At 37.7% G+C, this 25,377-nt stretch overlaps 1 protein-coding gene across 35 annotated transcripts in view; it reads left to right on the top strand.

The window, feature by feature from the left end:
• The window catches only part of TENM2 (teneurin transmembrane protein 2), a 1,410,959-nt gene that overhangs the window by 1,194,156 nt on the left and 191,426 nt on the right, over nt 1-25,377 (top strand). For 34 of the 35 annotated variants that reach the window (XM_085518796.1, XM_015875933.3, XM_015875927.3 and 31 more), the window contains one exon: nt 23,733-23,942. The exons of the other annotated variant lie outside the window; for it this stretch is intronic. In XM_085518796.1, coding sequence (XP_085374922.1) covers nt 23,733-23,942 — 210 coding nt within the window. The remainder of the gene's footprint in view (nt 1-23,732; nt 23,943-25,377) is intronic. 35 annotated transcript variants of the gene reach the window in all.

The following is a 25,377-nucleotide window of genomic DNA, read 5'->3' as shown; positions in this document are numbered from 1 at the left end:
AAAGTCTTGCTTCTTTGTATGCAAAACTAAAGCAGTAAAGTGTATGTACTAAAAAGATACAGAAATAGAATCACTTGAAAGACTTTCAAAGCAGAAGAATGGTAACAGCTTCAGTACCATTGAAGCTAAAGAATCATTCTACTGCAATCGTTTGGCTGAAGAAAGAAAAGATATTTTTCTTTTTTAAAGAGGGAAAAGCAATTCTACTTTCTGAGTAGAGTTGATTGGCAAATTATGAAGCTTAGTGATGTGCTTTTGAATAATACTGTACAATGTATACATTCCTATATATTCCATGAATGCCACTACTAATCTGTACTTCTGATATTAACTGATAGAGTGTTAACTGTGTAGAACTACTAAAAAAAAACAAATCTAAGGAACTTAATTGTTCTCATTTTTACACATATGCACCCCTCTTCATGATCTTTAGGGACTTTTCATGCCTAGGATGGGATGGAACTCATGATAGCAGAGCAGTAGAGTCATCGGGGGTGTGAAACTCAGTGATGATAGATTTTGTTTCTAAAGCCTGTTTCTGTTGGCAGGTTTTGTGGCAGATATGTTGGCTTTGTTAAATTATGACCATAAAACACAGATAATTGGTAGGTAATTAGGGAAATGCAATAATTTGAAAGCAATGTACAAAGCAACTATTCTGATAGTCGTAATAGTACTGTTTTAATGCTGCATCCTTAAACTACAAAACTGACCTTATGTGTACCTTTGAATTGCTGCATAGCATTCATCATCCAACTGATATTTGATTTCCAAATACTGCTACTTTTGTACTTTAAGTGCTTTCTGATTCATGGGAAAGAGGCTAGTATGAATAGGTATTACATGGAAAGGTATCTCTGTGGCTCTTCTTTCTTTTCATTAAAGATCAGAAAATAAAAAATAAAAATAAAGCTCTGTTTCCCTTTGGCAGTGGCATATCAGTGAAATGACTTCTTTGTTATTTTAACTGATATTGTATGTTTATAGAATGACAGAGATGCTTTAAGCTCTCTGCAGCTGTTTAGTACCCTTACCACTGTAGAAATCAGTAATGGAGCATCACCATATGGATTTTCAACAAATTTTTAAAATTGGAACCTTGGTTTGTCAAGTTGTTTAAGTACCTACAAGAAGACCATTAGAAAACCAAATACAGGTCAGTTTTCTTTTTGCGAAGAGTGTCTTAATAATTAAAAATTTATTAGATGCCATGAGCAGAAAATGATATTTAATTGGAGGTTCCATATCCATTCTGTGTCCATTTCAGGGTAAAGAATGCTCAAAGGAAAGTTTTAATGGTTGGATTTTTAAGACTTGCCTTACACGTGTGTACATATGAACCATTTTTACTTGCTCTCACTCTTGTCAATAAGCTTTCACCACATTAATCCAATAGCATTGAAGTTGCCCAGAGAGAAATTGAAAGCTTATTTATCTCGCTCTGAGCAAAAAATTATTGACTCCTTGTAGACTGGCTCTTTACCTGCTGACTGATTTGGAACTGTGGATATTTGTTGCTAAAAATTAAAAAAATTAATGTACACGTTTCTTCAAAGGGCACATCAGCTTCTATTGCTTTCAGGAATTAAACAGTGCTTTTAAATTCAGTATAATTTATGTTTCAAATTGTGGCTGTTCATACAGTAGAGAGATTTTTTTGCCTGATAATTGTAATTGGAAAAATACCCCCAACCTGCAGAACTCTAAAAATTGATATTTCTGAGACCTGGAGCAGGCTGCTCATGGATCTCTGCTGAACCTTGAATGTACTGAGATGTGGGGTATCACATACCCCACTCTCTGATCTGACGTGATAATGTGAAGTTGCTGGGATGAGGGGAAGTGGTGATATCTTGGTAAGGCTGCAGATGGAAGTGTAGTATGCCAGGTTTCCTTTCCCAGTTGTGCAATATCTCTTATTGTTTACCAATATCACAAGATCCCAGATTATGCAAACACTTCAGCAATCAATCAACAATAGCAACAATAACCAGGATTTTTCTTCTTTTAAATCTTTCCTTCCCTAAAAAAAAAAAAGTGTGGGGCATTCTGTGTGAGAATAGCACTTCTGTATTTGTGTTCGGTGGTTTGCAGAGGCATCTGGAGTTAATCTGAGATCCTCATTTGAAGTTTCAAGAGGAATTTTGGAACAGCAAAGTATGATTACTGTGGTGCTACTTTAATTTACTTCTGTCAGACTTACAGATATAGAATGAGATAAGTCTCAAGGATTGTAAGTAGCTGCAGAAATATTGCCAAGATAATTTATTGTTGCATCCTAATTAAAACTATAATTAACAAATAAACATTCTGCTAATAACATACTAACAAATTTTCTGAAAGGTAATATAATCAGAGACTTGATTCTTATTCTTCATACCCCTGATAGTAGTGTGTATGTATTGGCATCAAGAAAACAACTCAGACTTGTTTTTAGATATTATTACAGTCAGAGTCAGGATCAGAATTTCTCATTAGAGACTGGAAAGTTTCAAAAGCAACTGCATATTTTAAGCATCTTCTACCTTTCCAAGGTGCTTTGTGATTCTGAATGCACTGGGGCTCAGGGAGTATAAAGCAGAGTCATCAAATGTTTTGGCCTGTAGAAAATGTCTTTCAAAAGCAGAACATTCTGAAAGCATGAGCCAGTGAAGGACCTCCATCCTCCGGCTGCGTGGAACTTAGTCTTTGTGAAAGAAGTGACCTGGAGCAATTAAGAGGTGAGCGAAGGACATAATTTGGCTGGCAAAGTTGGGGCTTCATGTTTAAATAAAAACAAACAAAACATTAAACTTTTCATGTTTAATTTAAAGAAACAGTGGAATGTTGGCATTTATGGTCTTGATGCTGTGTCAGTGCTGCATGATGTTGGCAGCTCACCTGCTCTACAGGCTGAGAATGTATAGAAACATTTTGCTAAAAATGCCTTTTTTTGTTACCAAGGAAAAAAAGGAAACAGCAAAGGCAGCAACAACAAAAACAACACATTAGGCATGCACTACTAGTCTAGCTAATTCTAGGGGTGCTATTAGCAGGCATTTAGGCAAATCTATTAACATTTAGCATCAGCACAAATGCGATTGCATTCCTACTTTTCATGTTTCTGGCAAAATATGCCTGGCCATTCAAGGGAGGAGAAGGACATTTAATCCATTTGTTAGGTAGTGCATCCTAAATGGGGAAAGGAGTTGTAGTGAAAATGTGGAAATGAGGGAAGGGGAAAAAAAAAAAAAAGAAAAGAAAAAAAGGAAAGGACTCAGAAGTACTGCTTGAAAAGCCAGCTTTCTTATTTGATCAGATCTTTGGTTGGCGTTTCTGTATATCGCCACTGATTTTATTGATGAAACAATCTTCTGTATTTAACTGCTCAGTGTGTAGTTTTGAAATCATGGAATGCTTCTGGAAAAGAATTGATGTGGTTCCTTGATTAAAGAAAATAAGTCGCTATTCAGCTCCTCCTATTTTAAGAACTCGAGCTGGTTGTGAGCAGTGTCAGGGTAGGCAGTCTGCAGGCACACCAGTATTTTTTCAATAAATAGGTTGTACTTGTTTGTTTAATTACCTACCTTCTCTAGCAATCCCTTTTTTGTATGCATTCTTTCTTGAGATAAATTCTTTGTTTTAGGAAAAGTGTTACATTTATATGGACTAGGTACTGCATTATGGCAACACATACTTACCATGTACACATTTAAGAGATTATTTATACAAATGTGTGAAATTTGTCCTCTGCTTGTCTGCTGAGACTCAAATTCAGGATTCCGATGATTTAATTTGTATTTGTGGCAGTTTACATTCTGGCAGTGCTGAAGCAGTGCTGGCTCTTGCAAGGAAAACACACAACCACTAAATAAATGTCAGATTATTAGTTAAAAAAAAAATAGAGAGGGAGAAGAAAGCAAGAAAAAAAATAAAGAAAAAAAGAGAAAACTGCCTTTAAATATTTCCTTTTTCAATCAAGCATTAATCGTCTCATGTGAGCTGTTGTCATGTTAAGGGGTAAATAAAATAGTCTTACGGAATCTTTACATGTCTTTCTCAAAATTAAGTGTTAGTCTGTGACACTAATGTTACCTTCCTGAGTTTCAAAGTATTCTACAACTTTTTCACTATCTCTTGCATTTTGTATTCGAAATCCTGACAAATCTCAGTTTCTAGCATTGTGCTTGATGAAGTGCAAAGACTTCTAGGTGTTTGTAGCAAAGCTTCCCTGCAATACTCTCAATTCCTCTTCCCTTCCCTCCCTTCCCCTCCTTTTCCCTTCGCTGTCCTTTTTTTTCCCTGAGGCATGTTTCACATGTGAGCTGGTTTTCTTCCAGCACGTCGTAATGTACTTATAGCATGACAGAGACCGCAGACATTGAAACCCACCTTCGAACATGGCATTCAAGTGATGGCTGTTTAAAGCACCTTTAAAGAACTGGGAAGAGACATTAGGAAGAGTACTCATTACCTGAGAGCACAGTATGTGCAGTCCTGCTCCAGCTGCTGGACCTGAGCACCCAGTTAACCTTCTGCATTTAGGCTAATTGTTGGCAGAGGGAGCAGCAATTTGAATTATCACAGCATCATAACAGCTATTAACTGCTTACCCAAACCTGCCTGTTATCTATTTGACATTTAAAAAATGTTTAAACAATGACTTTCCTATATTGGAACTCAGTGTTAAAAATCTCCTCTAAATGTAACCGTGTCCTGGTTGCTGGAAAGCATAACATGAGCCAGCAGTGTATCAGCACTGTTCTCTACCAAGGCAGTTTCTGCCTTGGTGTATCAAAGGCAGATTTGAGTTTTATAGGCAGTAGTACCTTTACCAGTACAGCAGTGGAGCAGGTAACTGGTGTCCCCATATGTCCAGAGAGCAATATGGAGCTGGAAGCTTTCTTCAGTGGATGTGACACTGAGGAATATGATTTAGCCAGGAAGTATTGGTAATGGTTGGACTAGATGATCTTCTAGGCCTTTTCCAACCTTGATAATTCTGTGATTCTGTGTGCACTAAGACACTTAGCTACATTTTGGAAACAGAAGGAAGTATTCCTAATTCCTTACTAAGGCAGCAGCCTGTAGTAGAAAAACAAGGTAATAGTTGCAGTACATCACACTTTAGGTAATTATCAAGGAGCAAGAGAGGCAGGCTAATGCAGAGAAGGGATCCCTTCATATCCTTTGGCTTGCAGAAAAGCTTTGAAGGGTACATTCCAGAATACATTGTGATTTTTCACTTCTATGTATAAGTACTTAAATTGTAGTGTTGCAGTGTTAGAGGTGATTCACACTGGAATAGCAAACTGATCTGATTTAAATGTTGTAGTGTAAACTGTGCTGTATTTTATCAATGTAAATATTCTAATATATGAATAATAATTATGTGATTACTGACTTCAGCTTTTCCTTGGTGTTATACCTGGAACATGGAACATAATGTTACTTTAATAATGAGAACTCCTTTCTGCCTGCTTTCCTTAAGCTAGCTGCAGTACCAAGTGTGGGATAGTCACAGAAGAGAAATACAGGATACCTTCTGTTAATGCTGGGCAAAGAATGGAATGGGTACTATAAATACTTGCAACCATAATCATTTCTGCAGGAAGGATGCAGCAATTCATGCTTTTGTTAGTGAGTTTGGTATGTTAAACATTCTTGAGGGTATTGTTACTCTCAACAAAATTTTAATCAGGTCCTTCAGTGGGAATATTGAGTTTAGAAAGAAGTAGTTACTGGTTACAGCGTGGCTTCGTTAGTATACAGGAAAATCACTCATTCCATGGTGATTAACATCTATTCACATCTTGGAATGCATTATGGGCTCTAAATTATCATAGAAATTAATGCAATCTTGTTAAAGGGCTTAAAATATGGTAATAGATACAGCATACTAGCACCTGCAGCTCAAGGTACAAAAGTTATTAAAGTTCAATATAATTATATTTATTTTGCAAGCATCTAAGTGAGAGGGAGAATGAGAAACAAAGTTTAATGAAACCGAAAAAGGCACTGAATTTGAAATGTTTAGCTTTTTTAAGAAATCTTTTATTTAGCAAGTATATTGCCATTTCTGGTGTGAAATACTTAGTAAAGTCCATTCTGAAGCTGTGGCAGAAGGATGGCACTCGTTGCACTGACTTCTTAGTAGTGAGGTCACTTGTCTGGTCACTTTTGATTCACTCCCAGGTGATTGGGGAGCGCGTAAAATGAACCTGTGGATGACTTTAGTGCTTTGCTGATTTAGACATGATATATATATGGATAAACAAGTAATTGATCTGTTCTTCACTTCAGCTTCCGTTCTTCAAGGAAATTAATGGAGCTAGTAATGAAATATGGTGTTTTGTTGTGGTTTTGTTGTTTTGGTTTTTTTTGGCTTTTTTTTTGTTTGCTTGCTTTAAAAAAATAATAAATAAACTATCCCCAGTGTAAAATGTACTAATAAAGAAAAATGTTTCTATTGATTATTTGTTGCATAATTAAGTAAATATTTGTTTTATTATGAAGACGTTTTATTGAATGAATCCCTGCCTATCTTTGTGGTGCTGAGATACCAACATCCAGTGGGAGTGATGGTGATGTATAAAGTGGAGCCTGTACAGCATGCTAAGAGTGGAGTTGGAATGTCAGGAAAGATTTACAGATAACAGAAATTAGAAGAAAATGCTGTATTTTAAATGACAGACAGATGCTTGTTTACTAGGATTATAATGCTAATGGTAGTATTTTGTTCACAGTTCTGCGTGCATAGCAGCTACTTGAGGTCACTGGGAATGCTGGGAGACTTCAGACTTTCACTAGAAGCTTTTAAGTGTCTGTCAGTATCATATGATGATCTTAATCATAGAAATATATAGCCCCCCTTAATGAGGAAGAACAAAGTTTTCTAGCACAGGAATGTTTTTCCCCCCATTTGGAGTTAAGTAAGAAGGACTGCTTAGTCCTTGTGTAATATTCTTGTTAGCCTACAATATTGAGATTTACTTTACTGTTAAGCTGGGAATGATAGGTTGTTAGTGACAGAGAAATTGGACTAAAAAAGAAGCAATTAACAAAAGAAAACAAACAAAAAAAAAAAAGCACCTCACAGAAAAGGAAGCCAATAAACAATATAATTATTGATTCATTCAAAAATAGGAGTAATGGTTTGCTAAAGCAAAATGACCAAATCCAATAACAAGCATTATGTCAAGGCAATAATAACAGTATTTGTATCTTGTTTAATTGGCTTTAACCTTCTCCTTCATGTGTGAACTATTAAAAAATTAAGGAGGAAAGTATTCAGTGAGACAGATTTATATTAGTTCATAGTTTGCACCATTTTAATGAGGTCAAAGCAATAAAAAATCTCAACAGATCCTGATGTCTGGGTGATGAATGATTGTCTTCCATTTCTGATATTCAGTGTTGTGCTCAAGTCTGATTGCTGTTGAAATATGAAGAATGAATTTCTACAGATAGGAAGTCATTTTGAATGATTTTCTTAGGAATATGTATGCAAATGTTCGGGAATAAAAATGAAGTAGTTTTGGTTTCCCAATAGGGGAAAGTTTGAAGTGGTTTGATTAGGGAAGAAAATTCAATTCACAGCAAATCAACTCACACACTGGGTGTGAGTGTGTGTAATGTATGTATGTATATATGTGTGTGTATACAGCAGTGCGTCCACCAAATCAGTGGATCTGTGATTATAACTAGTAAAGCTGTGAATGGAATTCAGTAATTAAAGTGCCATTTTCCTAATGCAGGGCTGTCCATATGATAGACATGGTAGTTTCAGTGGAAGTGTAAATAGCAATTATTGCCAATTGATCTTTCATTAGTGACTTCATTTATTGAATACGATAGTTTCATTTTGTTGATATGTACTTTGCATCAAGCTTCTTTTAGGCCTGAATTTTTCCATTAATACATTCTGTCCCAGTTTATTCCCATGAAAAATACTGAAGTATAAATTGGTAGCTGGCCAAGCAGTGAGACTCTCAGTACTCGTACACAAATGTTTTATAGTTTATTTAGTGAGCTGTGGAATGTCAAAATAGAATTGGAAAAGGCCTGACCATTGCTGACCATTCTCCTGTGGGAGCTGAAGTTGCTTAAGAAAGCAGTACAGCTCCTTTTGCACTTAGAGGCACTGTGAGAAAATGCACTGTGAGATGTGACTCCTGTGTAGTCCCCTTCCCTTAACTAACAATATCCTCACATTCCATTCCCAAGGAAAAATATCACTATGAAAATAAAATAGGTATTTTTGTGACAAACAGCTTCCTTGCAGGTTTGAAAGTTTTATTAACAGTTCGTATTTTTATGATTCTTTTAAAATAGTGAATTATGAATGATGGAAAATACCCTCCAGCTTAATTGAGAGCCATTATGCCTAGTAATTGCCAGTGATTTCTGCAAACAGCCGTTGTTCGCTGCCCTATTAACATAATTTGAATTTTTTATTGCACTTCATAATTATCTGTTGGAGTTAACAAACAGGCCCATTTGCTGAAGTGTTTAAGAACAAAACCCCAAATGGACTGCATCATGATATATTATTACTGCTAAGTGACCTTGCTGGAACTGTTTTGTACATCAGGTTTTGATGGGGTCGTGACTTCTGCTGATAGAAGAGGAGTGTGGATTTCTAGTTTTCATTTCAGTGAGCGTAGCTAAAACTGCATCTTTTAAAATTGTCTTTCATTCTTTCTTATGTATCCACTCAATTTAGATCGCAGTAGCGCTGTAACATGACCTCCTTGATAGCTGTAGAGAAACACTGTTTGTACCTTATGCGTTTAACACAATTCATCTGTTCATCAATGCAAGTTAGCAAAGACAGGAAAGACCCACGCTTAGAATTTAAGGTTTTTAGATCAAGGCTTCAATTCACTTCTAGGATTTTTAGGGAAAGCAGTCTCCTTATTTATCACTTTTTCTGTACTGCAATAAATATTAACAGACCCTCCTAAAATCCACATTACCTGTATAAATGTTTCCATTTTACATGAAAATATCAGTTCCTACATTTACTATGATTACATATTCTGGTATTGGTTTCTTACTACTTAGGTTGATGTTTGTTGAAGAATTATTTTTAAATGACAGTTGTTACTTCATGGGTTTTGTTTTTTACTTTTTCCTCTGATTAATTCTTCCATGTGATGTTACTGCAGAACGCTACAGGCCCGCTTTGTTCCTTGCTTTGCTCTGACACATCCCATGCTGTTTGTTCTGTAGGTTGTGTTCCATTGCAGGATGGAGTGATGAAGGTAAACGTGCCTGGTGCACGTGTCCATTGCTCTTGGTAAAAGTTGTGGAAGGTGAAGGCAGCTGAGCTGAGCTCTGTCCCAGTGCACTGCCACAGCTGGTGTGTGGCACTTGGCTGGACTTACTTGGCTGGACTTGCTCAGAAGGTTCCTTTTGGTGTCTGCACAGGGAAGGCTGGGTGTTTTTCCTCCTCAAAACCAAACAGAATGCACAAAAAATTATACTACTATCATTAGGAAAACATAACGGCAATGATTTGTCACTGTAAACCACAGGGAGGATATGATAAGGGTTAAGGGAGCATTTCCCTGTCTTGCAAACATGTCTACAGTTTATATGGAAGCATTTAAGCAATTGTTCATAGCTTTGGAGAAGCCAGGGATGAGATTGCACTGCTGCTCTGAACTAATTCATGAAATGAAGCTGCTGTTGCTGCTGCTTTTAATGTACTTTTGTGCCAGTGAGGAAGATGTGTATGTATAATGCAAACAGCAACAGTTAACTGTCTTTTCTGACACGCATCCTTTCAAAATGCAATTCAGTGTCTTATTACTACTGTTTTTCCCAGCACATGATCACATACAGCACGCCGTCATTTGTAACAGAAAAACCTCCAGTGACAGGAAAATCTCCTAGTTGTTCCTATTTCTGTCATTCTTCTTTGCAGAAATTGTTTTAAACAGGTTTTTCTTCCTTGAGCATTTAGACCTTCAGCCTTCAGGTAATCTCCTCAATTAGTCCCCGGGGCTGCAGAGAGACATGAAAGTGCAATTCCCTTAACAGCAGCTCAAATTACAGGTTCAGGTTAAAATTAAGGTGCAGGCTTTAAACAGTCTGTTATTGAGGGAAAAAAAAGAAAGGGGTAGGAAGAGGTAGAAGCCCGGGATTTCTGGTTTAAGGTAAGGAGAGTGAAATCGATGCCAGGCTTTTGGGGCAGATTGTAATTTGTAAGTGGCAGGTGACGTGTCAGGCTCTGCACGCTGCTCCTTTGTCTGCTCTGACCTAACACACTGTGTGTTCCCTGAAATCCTGTTGGCTCTGTGGCCTCAGTCTTTGTAGGGCCCAGTGGGAATTCTGAGAACCTTTTGGGGGACAGAAGGCCAGGAGGTAGGGCTGGAAAAAAAAAAAAAAAAGAAAGAAAGAGGAAAAAAAAGAAAAAAAAAGGAATAGTCTGATAAGTGTTTTGCCTTAGGCTGTTTGCATATTCACTTAGCTGTCAAATAATTTCACTCATCATCTTGTGATTTCTCTGTGGCAGAAACATTTTACATTTCCCTTTACATTCATAATTAGAAAATGTGTACCAAGAAATTAGTGTGACTATTAGGAAAAAAAGATTAGTGATGAAAACAGCCTTTGCTGTGAACAAAGAAGTTGTGGGTTATTTGTCCTAATTGATTTTATTTTGGATGCAAACCCTTTCCAATGAAGGAAGAGACCCAGCTCTAAACCTGCGTTCCTACCAGGAGCGTGCTGCAAGCTGAGAGATTCTGCAGGGCCAAGGTGGCTGTAGGACTGCAGGGCTTTGGCTTTCTGTGCATGCCTTGGCCAGCAGCAAAGTTCCCAATGCAGTAGGCCCAGAGCTTTCTGAGGGTTAAAATGGTATTTTTTTATATATTTTTTTTTTTCTTCTTTTTTTAAATCAAGGAAGCTTTAGCTGCGGTTTGACCCTGGTAGGCAGTTCAACTCCACCAAAACAGTTCTCTCACTCCTCAAAAGGACAAGGAGAAAATGCGATAGAAAAGGGCTTAAGGGTTGAGAGAAGGACAGGGAGATCATTCACCATCACAGGCAAAACAGACTCGGCACAGAGAGATTAATGTAATTTACTGCCTACTGCCAACAGATTAGGGCAGCAAGAACCTAAAAGCAGACTACAGGCAGCCTCCCCCCATCTCCTCCTTCCCTTCAGTGTGTGGTGCATGGTCAGTCCATAGCATTTCATCTCTGCCATAGCTGCTCTGCTCTGCTGTGTCACAGGGCAGTGCTGGGCTCTGCTCACCAAGGGCACCCTGAAGCCCTCTGCTCCCACACCCCTGCTGTGTAAGTGCAAACAGCAAGGTGGAAAGAATGAATGAGAATTTTCTATAACACAGAAGTGTGGAAATAGACATTATGTGAATGCGGTCCTTTGGGCATTAGTGTGGGAGGCTTTCTTTTTTGCTTTTTTCTTTTTAAAGACTATGAAAAAAATCACACATTGTCTTCTGCATTAGTGCTATACTAGCAATGCAGACTTGTTATACTACTTGTACAATAATTCTTGTTGTGAGCTGCCAGCTATTGTTGAAGCACATACATCATGCGCACATGAATCAGGCTGGCTCCTTTTGCCTTGTGGGAAAGACCTTTCGTTACTTTTATCTTGCTGATCTTTCTTTCCCTTCACAGTATCAGTGCAGAGTAACGCATACAACTTTCTTCTCATGAGTAATGGGAAATTTATTGCAAATATAACTCAAAGGATAACTCTTAAGGCTAAGATACCTTCACTCCTGATGTATGTGTGTGCATGTGTGTACACATGTTTATATAATACCAACACCTGTGGCATATGTCTGGTTCTCACATACTACATGGATTTATGCCCTGTGTCCTGCAGCAGCATAAGGGGAGATCCTGAAATTGGAGATGACCTCAGCAGTGTTTCCTGCAGCAACCTACAGGGGAGGATAAGCAGCAAGGCTTTGTTTGCTTTTTGAGACTCACATGCTTGTCAGCTTGGTTTCTTGGTTTTCTTGTTCTTTTTTATAAAGTATTTAACCTTTCTAGGATTAAAGCAGTGTGCGCTTTCTTGAAAAGGTAGTGAAACACAACATATTTGAGTTTGATTGTGCATTGTGTTGGCCGAAACTAATGCCATACGGATGGCTTTTGAAGTGCCATACAGGACAGGACTGGTGGTTGTATACAGCTTCAGTGATACGTTCTGTATTTTTCAGTCAGCGGTTGGCTATTATAGGTGCGCTATGGATATTATCATACACGTTGTGGATTAGGAAGATAGTGGGTCTCATGTTAAAGTACTAACAAATGAGGGAGGATGTTCCCATCAGGACATGTTGCAGTGTGTTAACTGCAGGCAAATGCCAGACTTTTGTATCTTGCATCCTTTTGATAACCTAAGCCCTTTTTATGCTCTACTGACGGCTGTAAATTGTTGACTAGAGGAGCAAATGATTTTTTTTTCTGTCTTCCAAAAGGTGTTTGTTTTCTAGTGCATCATATAGTATATCACGTATGGTATTGAGCTTCTTTTGGAAACGGAGGTGCCCAACACCCTCACATCATTCAGCATTAAAAAGGGAACAGGAAGGAACATACTTATTTAATAAGAACATGAACAACTGAAGACTTACTCCCCTCACCTCCTTTTCTATGGAATGGAAGCTGACCTCTGGCTTTTTGATGAGGTTATTACTTCTGGGATCTCAGTAATTGTCCTGACTTGTAGTTTCTTTTGTTGCTGTTGTATGCCATTAGATTTAGAGTATTTGGAACAAATAAATAACAAGATATAACTGAATTATTTGGTGGCATCAGCCTGTACTGATTTAGCACATAAATGCAAGCCTCAAGTATTCATTGATGCTGTAAGTAAGAAGGTAGTGATTTTATCCTCTGCTTTTGTGAATGCACATGTGGCTATTTTGCAATCCAAAGCGAAACTAGAAACTGAAAAGACTGCACAGCTTCTGCACATGGAACACTTACCATTGAACTGTTGGCCGGGAGAACCGATCTTCTTACTTTCACTGGTGACACGTTAACTACAAATACAGTTTATCTCCTTTGAATAATTGTCCTGAGCAATGATGTTCAGACAAGGATTTTTGGTGTGGGGGCCAGAATTCAAGCCAGGGAGAAAGAGAAGTCATCCCATTCTCCTTAATGTTTTCTGTCTCCTTTGATAGACTGAATACGGTTATATTCAGTTCATCCTCCCTGATCACTTAGTCCCTAATCCTTCAGCTGAGTTTAGTTATGACTTCTAACTTCAGCATGGCATTTGGGAAAAATAGAAAAAGTAGTATAAATGTAAATGTGAAAAGCTACAGCTCATTCTGTTTTTGAAACTGTTGGTGTGAAAAGATCTCAACAGTGTTTTATTTAAACAAGGTCTGCTTCAACCTTGATTGACTTGCAGTAAATTGCCTGGTACGAGAGGCAAAAGGAAGTGGATAGAAAAATGGCAATCAGCACCAAATGTTTCACATATTGATTGACAAGCACCAGAGATGTGCTGGAGTAAGATAAATTGGCTAACAGAGCCCATCTTGACAGCTCCTGAGATGGGAAAATTGTTCCTGTTAATTTGCTGCTGGGACCTTGTCATTTATGGGGATATATATTTGAGTGGCTTCTAATGGTGTAAACAAACTTTGGAATCCAAAGTAGCATATTTCAGCTTCAGTTGCTTTAATTCTTCTTTGTCCCTGTATTTCTGAGCTGTAGTTATAAAGTGCCTTAAGATCAAAAAGATGAGAGGAACTGTCATTATTTTAAAGATCCAGTTCATGCTGCAGTACAGAATGGAACATCCAGGCTATTCTGTAACCTGTTGGATTTTGCTGCCTTTTTTGTTTTATAGAAAAGTCTGGAATAGAGCCCTGCAATTGTTTTTAAGGGAAGAATATTTATCCCAATTTTTATTAATTCTTTCTGGCAAATTTAATTGTAGCTGTAATTAAAACATTTCTTACCTTTTTAACATGTCTAATTTTGTGCTTGCAAATGCCTTTTAATAAGGTTATAGGTTTTCTTAGTACTGCAAAGTGAAGCTCCCTTTTCTATGGAGTAGTCTTTCATCTCCGTGATTTTCTTTCATTAAAAGAAAATTTTATCTTTTTAATTTCCTGTACTGCTCTCCCAGAGTGCCAGTAATTATGGTGATACATGCCAGTGCTAAAATAGTCAGTGGTCTGATAGCTGTTGTGTTGGAATCTGCCTCTCTGAAAGCATTTATTTTGGTTAAAATCTTCCCAGATGAAGTGGGATTTGAAATGAACCTTCTCACTTCAGAAATCATCATTTTTTAAGGATTTATTTGTTTGTTTTGGTTTTTTTGTTGCTAGAAAAGTATGTAGATTGTAGTGCTCATACAAAGTGTGTCCCACAAACAGTAAATATTTTCCTTTGCTTCATATTTTTTATTCTGTTACTTCATTTGGGTCTACTTTGCAAACTGCACAAGAAATGGACTCTAAAGAGGGAACTACTCCAAACCTTAATCAGTGCTAAGGGGGAACAGAATTTTACCTGCACTTAAATTGCTCATTTAGAAGTGGTCTGATAGTTCTGTCCATAATCCCGTATTTGAATGCTTTACGTATTCTATGTCTTCTTCTGGGAACAGCCTGCTTCACCAGAAGACATCAGAGAGGTTTCTGAAGGGGCTAAATAGGCCTTTCTCCACATTAGTGATGGTGTTTCATTTCCCCTTTGATTTTTAACTGCAGTTTAGCTCCAAGCTGTATTTCCAGATCTGAGCTCAATGGACCGTTCTGAATCGACAGCAGCTCCGGAGTTCAAGTCAGTAACAGACTTCTGCTGGGGAAGCTTCTCTCTATGCAAAAGCTTTTTAGGACTCTAGGGTGAAATCCTGGCTGTGCTAAAGGCAAAAATACAATTTATATCGACTTAAATGGAGCTGAGATTTTACTGTGGTTTGTAACTATGTTGTGGAGTGTTCACTTTTGAAGCAGGATTTCTTACAGGCCCGGTAGCTTCCTCTCAGGGCACACAAATGTTCAGTCAAAAATATCATAATATTTGCATCATCCAGTAAATGTTTAAGGAAAGAAGGTGTTAATGTGGTTGCTAATGCAGTAAGACACAGGAAGATAAATGCTTAAGCAATTTTTGTATTTTGGAAAATCCCTCCAGTGGCTTAGATAGCTGCAAAGTCATGCCTTTGGTGTCCTTGTGCACCCAACACTTCTGCTGCTGTGCTGGGTGAGAAGTACAGGATGAGATCTTAAGAGAGAAGAAATCAGATAAAAGAGAACTGTAAAACATCAAGATTACATCATGTAAATGTATTTGTCAGCATCAATAGCAGTGGGTAGTTACAGTGATGCCTACCTCAGTTCATCTTAGTGTTTCCCAACAGACATTTCCAGAGCATACCAGAGCAGATGTTCCTCACTAACTCAGGAGCGCATTGCACACAGGTGTAGGAAGAGGAATGCCACGTTCACATTGTAGGTGTAACTAAAAAGCAAACTTCAGTAACCAAAGCAAAATTAACCAGGATATAGCACCAGCACTGCAATACAGCAGATTTTGAATATATTATTTATCTTATTCAACCATTTCCATGGTACTGATCCCGTGGAGCCTTGTGTTCACTTTAGATTCGTTCGTCAGAAATCTGAGCTGCTTTTTTAGCAAGTTGCAAGGATATATCACAAATCTCTGATCATTACCCAAAACCCACCAGTTAATACTGGCTATACATAACTTTCATGGATTTTGATGAAAAATTACACGTCTGAATTTTCTCGTATTTGTCCAAAATAGTGTTATTTTTCCCACCTAGCACTGCTGCCAAGCACATGAATCACTAATTGTTGAAAGGCTTCTGGAATTGAATGTCTCTATTAGAAATAATGCCAACAACATTCAGGAGGGTATGTAGTGGAGGTGGCATAAAGTGGTTGTTCAGCTGCACAAGGTAAAGGTGAATAGGGGGTGTTCTTATCACATAGCTCAAACTTTGTCACTGGAATAAAGTTCAAATCATCTATTTGTAGATACATGTAAGGCAGTAGATATCGTATGGCTCCAGGTAGTTATCCATCTAAGAACTAATTACGATCCTTCCATTGCTGAAATTCCTTCTCATGAATGCACTGCTCTGTGTTAGCTGATAAAATTGGTAAATAGTATTTTTTTTTTCTTCCCAGTTTACATACTATCAAGTTACCAAAGAAGGAAATTCAGTCATATGTGATGGTGGCTGTAAATTTTTGGAAAGTTCTTCCAAATACATCCCTAATTTTAGAGTATTATTTTTGTTCCAGTTACAACAAGTGCTGACAAGTTGTTATACTTTACTGTCAGCTATAGTTCATACACTCAGTTCAGTAGAGCCTTTAATAGGGAAGTGAAGACAATGCAAGTTCATGTGATTTATGTTCAGCTGGGTTTGTCTGTTTCTTCTCCCTCAGATTTTCCCAGCTGAATCAGAGGTACGATGAGAGTTGAGAATGCACTCTGACTTCAAGAGTGATGGGGAAAAATCAGTGAAACAAATTCCTGTTTTCCAGCTAGGAATGTATCATTAAACATATGCCAAGAAATCAGCTTGCTAGTGTAATATGTTCAAGAAGTAAAAGAGTTTTCTAATCTTATTCACTGATGCCTTTCCCAAGACAGCAACAGCTTTTATAAAATGAGGGTTATATCTTTTCATTACAAAATCTAATCTGCCCAAAAGACATTGAACAGCTGCAAAACCCTGACATCTTCTAGTTGTAAATTGTTTTTATTATTTATCTTTGTTTAACTAAAGAGGGAACGGGTATCAGATGATTCAACAAGACAAGAATTAAGTGATGTTAGCTTTGGACAGCATCAAATTATTCCTTTACGTGCTGAATTGATTTACATTATTTTTGAGTCATGACTGTCTACTTATTTTTAACATCCAAGTTCTGTAATGCCGATATCTTTTTAGATGGATTGCCTGGAAAAATTAATGTAGCTTTGATTTTAATGCTAAAAGCCACAAGAGAAGTGATTGATTTCTAAGTTACTCTTACTTTTCTGCATAGATTGTAGTAATGATAGTACCTTGCACTGATGCAGTTATTTTCATATTCAAGAAGTGTAGAAGCACCGTACTTTAGGAAATATTAACCACACAGAGGTGAAATGTCATAAGGAATTTAACAACGCCTGCAGGAGTTTGCAGATTATATCCATAGTAAAGTAAAAAAAAAAACACAAAACAGAGGAGCCTAGCAGTTAATGATTCTTCTGCATTTGTCCCATTTCTTAAAATACATTCTTCTGTGTGCAAAAAGTGGATCTACTAGAGGAGATAAGGAAGATACAATTTATTTCTATTGAATATGCTCAATCAAATATTGGTTTTAAAAAAATGAATTTTTTTTATGGTCACAAAAATCATTGGCCATTGAATTTTTATCTTTTTTCTATCACCTATAATTCCTCATAAACAATTTCTTGTCCTTTGTCAAAGTCTTAACTAGAACTGTAACAATTCTGTGCCAGAGAGATTTAATGCATTTATTTCAGGGAGAATCGAGGTTTATTTCCAGGTTTTGTTTGGAGGTTTTCTTGACTTTCTTCCCCCATTATGGTAATGGCTTTGGTACCACCTGTGGAGGCCTGGCAGCTGTAGCTGCTTGCACTCACCCACAGCACTACAGGCTGTGTTGGGGATGCTGTGGGGCCTTGGGAGTACTGATGTTCAGCTCATGCTGTTCTGGGGAACTGCAGTGCAATCTTTTCAACTTCAGTGCTCCTTCAAATGGAAAACCCACCAAATGAAAAAATAAGCAACGTTTCAGGGCTTCAGGGGTCTGAGTGAAATCCTGAAGCGTAATGGCTGCAGGTAGTCCCATGGAGCAGAGTAAGCTCCCAGGTCTCCTGCCCGCAGTATGCTCAGTGCATGAGGACAGGCTGTGAATGAAGCACTTTCACTTCACAGAAAGAGCAGGATCTGTGCTGGTGAAAGCAGTGCAGCTGGGCTCTGTGCTACACATGAGGGGGTGAGGCTGACAGATATACAGACCTCACTTCGTGACAGAAATTGGCTTTTGGGGACAGTTCTTGCCTATACTGTAGCGATGTAAGTTTCTGTTTTTTGGTGTTGTTTTTTTTTTCCATTATCTTCACTCTGTTCACAGTCTTGCCCTGATTTTACACTTCTTGCATAACAGGAGTTTTGAAAAACTTACATTGTTTATTGTCCAGTGGGAAGTGGGAAAGATATGAAAACAGAGTGCTGGTTTGCCTTCATTATTTCACTGCTATGTACATCACAGATGATGACCTGCTGTATCCAGATCCCTTTGGCCTTCTCTCCTAATTCTCGCAAAGGCATTTTTTGCCTTTCATCCCTGTATGATGTGATGTTTTTTATTTCATTCTTGGTTGCCCTGACTGTTCCTTTTGAAGCGGAGAAATGCCTGTAAGCATCAGTGAGGAGGTCTGTGCAAGAATGTCAGCCCCGTGTGCTAGGAAGACCTTATTTTCTCCTTTGACTCTTGTGAAATAGATTCCATGAAATGACTTCTCTTAAAGGCTTGGCTGGTTTTGTTTGCCACTTTCAGACAGGTAGGAGCTTCAGAAGCACTGGGAGTACCTTTCTTCAGTGGTAACTATCATCCAGGATCCTGATTTATGTTTTATCTTTTGGTGTGATTGTTGAAGCATGTTTGCCTTACAGTACAAGTGCAGCAGGAGTTTATGCAAACTGAAATATCTCGATACTGAAGGAAATTCTGTCTACTTGAAATGCAGCCCAGCAGATAAAGAGTTAATGGAGCTGCTTTTAGAGCTCCTTGCAGAGGAGTTATCTGCTGGGTGGTGCTGTGCCTGCCCCTCAGCCTGCTGGGCTCTGAGGGCACACAGCTCTCTCCCATGACAACAGCTTTGCCTGCTGGGCCTCCATGCTGACCTCCAGTGCACTGAAGTACAAATTCTGTTTTCTTTACAAAAATAACAGATGCTGGTACCATACAGAGAACAGATGAGTTTTCCTGATGCCACTTACCTGTAATAATTTCATCTAATACAAACTATAAATATTTCTTATGCCAGCTACAATGATGTATGCTTGATGCAGTAAGTGTGGCTCCGCGTGAAAGTGCCCAGCCCATTGGCAGGACTTGCTTTGCACAAGTATTTGAAAAATGGCTTTTTTTCCTTATTTAAAAAAAAAAAATAAATTAAAAAAAAAAAAGCAATTATTCTGGGAGGAGTAGTGAGAGTGCTGAATGTGCTATATCTCAGGAAGGTTTCACCTTCATCAGCTGCCTGCTTAATTTATAGTGCTTTGCACTGCAAAAACATGCTTCTTGTGCTATCTGGTTGTTTCCTGACACATTTAGCAATGTTTCTCACTCTGTAAAGTGAACTTAACATTGCTGACGATGTAGGTGCTTCAATTAGGCTGAGCTGGAAATTCAGTCAGAAGTGCATCGTGTTCTGTAGATAGTGTGAGTTGTGTTCATGGAAGCAGGGTCCTGCCTCGTGTTTCGCACAGTGCTCCCATTTGGTTTTCCAGGTTTCCTGAAGTAAGGAATAAAAGAGGAGGGGAATAAAATCTACCCCTATTTTTGTAGTATACATCTTTAAAAGTTAGATCTATCTAAAAGGAGAAGCTAGAAAATTCCACCACAAATATAGTAAGCTTTGAGATTTGTGAGACTCACAATGTTCCGGTGATAACTTCTTGTATTGAGAAGGATAACTTAGGTGTATGGGATAGCAGCAGACGGGTTGGGGTCTTTACCCTGACACAGTTTATGGCAAAATGGCTGTATTAAAAGCCTGAATTGAATTTTCAAAGTCTGACTCCCAGAATAGCATTCCTTTTTGGAGATGATGTATTCCTGCCTAAGTGTGTGGGGGTAAACATATGCATAAATATTACATAAATAGTTATAAAATGATTTTTCCTGAAAGTTGTTATAGATAGTAATGCCATATTATATTATAATTAACTGGACAGGTTGGAAAGCGGCCCTTCAAGATGGTTTTTGTAATGGATATTTACACAGTGCCTGCTAATGTCAGAATTATTACATTTCACTCACTCATTTCCGTCCTGTGTGTTCCCTCTTTCCTCTCACACACCACAGTAAAGTATTGGGGCTGGAGTTTTACTCATGTGTGTATTTCATTTGTCTCCAAAACTCCACAGATCTTTTGAGTGAGAGTTCAGGGAGAGAAAGGGAGAGTGTGGAAAGTACATATTAAAAGCTTCAGAAACTGATAAGCAGCCTGCTTCTTTTCTTTGATTGTGTCTCAGATATATGTATGATGTATAATAATAAGGAGTGATTGCAAGTAGTGATTTTTCCTTATGGGGGTGGTGGGGGTGAGTGCTGTTGGTGGGTTTTGGTTTCTACACTAACAGCAATGGCAGTATCCCTTTCCTAAATGTGTTATTGTGATTAAGATGAGCAGAATTCATATTAGCTGTCTTACAAGTGTCTGGACTCGAGAGCACCTTTTCTGCAGCCCTATTGCTGTGTTACACGGTGGCCACACATGGCAGCTTTGCAGCAGTAAGCTTGTCACCTGTTCTGACCCTGTCACTTCTTCAGTCATGGACTCCCTGAATAGAGATTGCTGTACTTTTGGGTCTCGTAGCTAATGGTGCTGTCAGGAACATCACTTAAACAGCCTCTTTATATGTAAGTAAAAGGAAATGTCATTCCCTCTAAAACATGAAGTGATTATTTGAGCCTAGAAACTTGTTTCAGGAAGAATGCAAGCAGGATTTGGAAGTCAGCAATAGACAACCTCAGCAATTTCCTCTGCTTCACATGGCCAAACAAGTAACAGTGGAAGAGCCCCCGAACCATAATGCTCCTTTTTAAGGCATACCAGAAAATGCCACTAAGGATTATCTGAATTTGGAGATGTCCAGGTCAGCAGACGGGAGTCCTTAGAGTCCTCTATCCTGCTCCTGTTTTGTGGTTGAACTACCACAAAAAAAGTTGAGGGGTAAATCTATGAAACCAGTATCGTTAGATAAATGTTCACTGTACCTTTTGTCTGATATTTTGGATATTCTTAGGAATGTTTTAATTGCTTCATCAACTTTGAATGTAAATGGAAAGCTTGCCTTGCATGTGCTGTTGTCAATTACTTTTGGGGGCAGATAGGCAATCCAGTCTAAGTTCTGGTTTCTGTGGCATTCTTCCGCATATATTCTAGAGAATTTATGTGGGATGCAGTTAGAATGATTGTATTAGCTTTGAGCTGAATGCTGCATTATGGGATGTTAGGTATCTGAGGAGCTCGCATCATTATTTTTGCCACTGGTCTTCACCAGAGCAATTTGAATGCTGATGCCCATTATAGATATTTCTGCTCCCAGCATGATAAAACTCTTGGCCTTATTCTTCTAATAAGATCTCTTGCATTCAGTTCTCTCCTTCCTGAAGCTCATCCTCAAACAAGAAGATAGTGACCTTGTTCCAGTCACTCCTTATCACTCTGGCATGCTGTTCCAATGAACTCCATAATTTTCACACTCCTGAAACTTTTCCAGGCATTAGTAATATCTTATCCATCAGGAGGGGCTCATTCTACTCTAAGTTTGAAATATGGTGTTTATTGGTGCCGTATTCTACCTCTATCTGTGAAGAGCTCATTAATGGGAAGTCTTTCTTCAAAGGAAATCTTCACACCAGTATCTGATCTACATACTCAGCTTTTGTGGGTGCATTGCTGGGGATGGTTGTAAGCCTGTGGCATCATTTCCAGCTACAAGCATGGCCTGATTTTTGATCATTGACTACAAGGCAGATTTTAAGCCTTAGGGACTTAGAGTGGAACTGTAATTGAGGAATGGTTTCATAGAAGTTCCTGAGTCGATGAAGAGAGATGCGACACTGTTAAAAAGAAGAAATGGAAATAACTCTTTTTTGTCTACTATATCATCTTATGTGGGGAGTAAAGAAAGGAAATATAAGTGGTGATAAAGAGAGTAAAAGAGAAAATTAAAAAACAAAGGCCCTTGCAGAATGAGGTGTTGTGTAGTAGGGAAGTGCAAAGCTATCTAAAATCAGAAACACTCCTGAAGGAGAGCTATCAAGGTTTTCTTTCACTAAGAAATAGTGTAAATGACAGAAGAAATTAATGAGGAAAAGAATATAAGGATAAAAAGTGGCGGGGGGTGTGTTTGCTTGCTTTAGTTGAAGAGACTGTATTCAGTATCTTTGTGTGCCGTTCCTGAGTTTATGCAGCACGCACATGCATATGAACAGATACATGAAGAACTGGTGTTATTTTTTTTCCTATTGAAATTGTAACACAACAGCTTCTAGACTTTGTTTTGCTTTTAGTAGCATTTATCTATGTTTTACGTTACTTTGGAGATATGACACAATTGCATTACTGTTGTCACTAGAAGTAAGTAGTAAGTATCCATTATATAGGATTTCTGTCAATGCACGATGAGATAAAAATCTTATTTATAGAAGCTTTATAATGTTAGTATTTGAAGAGTAGATACAAATTGTACCAGCTTCTGTTTTATATTTTGGATGTAAATTCTGAAAGTGGTGAAACTGAAGACTGAGGTAACCATCTGTATCACAGGATGTTTCATAGTACAGTAGGGTCATATGAGACTCGTTGTGAGAAGAGGAGCGTTAGAATCATTTTGAGAAACAGAAGGTTTCAAAATACGATTGTGAAGGTATCTGCAATCACAGGGCAGTTGTGACAAGAAGGTCAGGTTTACAGAAACAATGGAGCTCAGTCTACATGTTGCAAAGAAATGATTTGAAACTGCTTTTTCTTTACTGCTTCCTTGATTGTTTAGAACGTGTGCTGCAGAATTTTATAAGAATGGCACAATCATGAATAATAACAGTAATTATTCGTGTCATCAATATTAGAATTATTTCTTGGTAAATGAAAGTCTGCAAGGGAAGTATTCAGTACATATTGAATGTATTGCATAAAAGAAGGTAGATGGGAGTTGTTATCAAGTAGCTTAAACAGATTTCTGTTCTGTGGTAACTTGGCCATTTAGTCTTATTATCAGTTTGGCCAGAGTTAAGAATACAGTGTAAATAGCATAATAATCATTTGCCTTAATCCAGCTGGTTTTGTTACTTTAAGTTTTTTGAAGGTAAGAAAGTAGTTGGTGCTGCTTGCTGGTGTCAGTGAGAGCTTTTAAAGGACCTGTGGTTACTTTCCAATGATTGCTCTTGGTTTTGTTGTTTGTTAATGCTAATGAGATAAACCTTAATATATTTCATATAAAGAGTGGGGTTCTTGCTTCCAGAAATGAACGAGTAGCTAAGGAGAAAGGTAGCGTGTGTTTGTTCCACCACTGTTTCTTTAAAAATGGTGGAAATCAGAATGCACCATTTCAAATAGTTTTGCTGCATTTTAACATTTGTAGCTCATGTGCAGCAGAGCTCTCTTTGCCTCACAGACTTCAGCAGGATCACAGAGGTCGTATTTTCCTGTGTATAAATTATTTATGACTGTTTTCTCCAATGCTCTGGATAAACCTGTAAAAATCAGAATACTTGTTTCTCTTATTCCATTCCTCCCCACAAACAGTAATATTCTAATGGGCATTGCACAAAAAAAGGAGGGGAAAAAAAAAAGCTGCCTTCATTTGCATGCATTTGATGGAATGGATTGATATCAAGTTATGAGAGGGAAGCTCACAGAAGCAAAGAGTAAATTAGAATTTGTTTTCTTTTTTTTTTTTCATTACGCTCATTGCTGATCTTTGATCCCTGTGTCCTCTTTCCCAGGTCGTCCCATTCCACCTACATCCTCGTCTAGCCTTCTCCCATCTGCACAGCTGCCCAGTTCTCATAATCCTCCACCAGTTAGCTGCCAGATGCCATTGCTAGACAGCAACACGTCCCATCAAATCATGGACACCAATCCTGACGAGGAGTTCTCTCCTAATTCATACCTACTAAGAGCATGTTCAGGGCCCCAGCAGGCATCCAGCAGTGGTAAGAAAAATTGCAAACGTACGGAGTTTATTTGTGATTTGTTTGTTCCAGTTTTATACGTTATTTTGCAAACGTGTTCTTTCATCACCCGAAAATTAAGAGCATATATGGAAATGAGGTCAACAGCAAATCATAGTATTATTTCATTGAAAATGTTTTGAAAACATACTATATGTTTTTCTATCATTTTATTATAGAGACCCTTCTAATCTAAGTGTTATAGGCAGTATAAAATTGTTATTGAAAGCTTCTCATCTAAGGAATTTATTTTTCAAAGTATGTTTCTTGTAAAAGAGAGATCCACACAGTGTTCCTTTATTCTGCACAAGCTAAGCCAACACCTGTGATGAGGTTCTGTTTGGGAAGTGTGTTCCTTCTGCTGTTGTCTTTGTGTTCTTGTTTCAGAATCTGGTTCTGTGCTTTCTGTGTATAGATAACTAAAAAAGTTTAATAGTGTCTTAGAAATCAAGAGTTCTTTGAAGGATTTGGCCATTTGTGTATAATAGTGATCTATTTGATGAAATAGTTTGTATTTTGCTCTCTGTGAAATAACTATTATTATAGGTATTTGTTGTTACTAACATTGCAAGTTGTTGTTTGAAAGACAGTAAGTGGGGACTGTGAAGAAATATCAGAATACAGTGTTTGGATAAAGGCTGTGATGTATCTGTTTACAAAGGCTTAAAAAGGCCATAATGGTAAGAGAGAATGTCATTGAGGGTTGTTTGGTAGAGGAAAATCACAGTTAGGGACTAGAGACCTGGAGAATCCCTGAACACTGAGTACTTGTTATTGATAGCTACAGTAAAAGAACATCTGAAAAGTTGATGGAAGAATTCCTTGTATTTCATTTTAAATTGTTTCTTTTAAAAGTTTGTAAAGAAGAGTTTAAAGCTTTTGCACACGTTACTGTGACTGGCACAAGGAACCTGTTCAGCATGAACAGGTATGCTTTGATTTATTTAAGAATGAATAGCTGAGTTGTTCATTCTGTGCTTTAATTTTTTTCCCCAAAACAGTCAATTTGCTTCTTTAATAAACACTTATAGTATATTGTGGCTTGCTTTTAGTTTTAAGAACATAGAAGAAGAAGAAAAAAAAAAAGCATAATTGTTTAACATTTTAATATTTAATATTTAACATTTATAGCACATGCTCCTCTGATTTAGTACATCCTCTAGAAGCCTATCACTCCTTGTCATGTAGGTACTTTGTTTCCTTTAGAGAGTTTACAAGAAAATACTACAGACTGCCATGTGCAATTCAGACTGGAAAAGCTTACCTCTCATCCTTCCTGTAAGATTTTCAGAATAGCTTTTACATGATATAGAAACATAGACTGTGGTTTTATTGTTTTTGTATTTATATATCTGTTATTAATTTATATTTGGGGCTATGTAAGTTTAGCAACATTCTTGAGACGTTTGGAAAATAG

Source organism: Coturnix japonica, chromosome 18 (genome assembly GCF_054131305.1).
Source record: "Coturnix japonica strain WE chromosome 18, WE-NBRP24, whole genome shotgun sequence".
In the NCBI taxonomy this organism is placed as follows: domain Eukaryota; kingdom Metazoa; phylum Chordata; class Aves; order Galliformes; family Phasianidae; genus Coturnix; species Coturnix japonica.
This window is presented reverse-complemented; position numbering and strand designations above follow the sequence as displayed.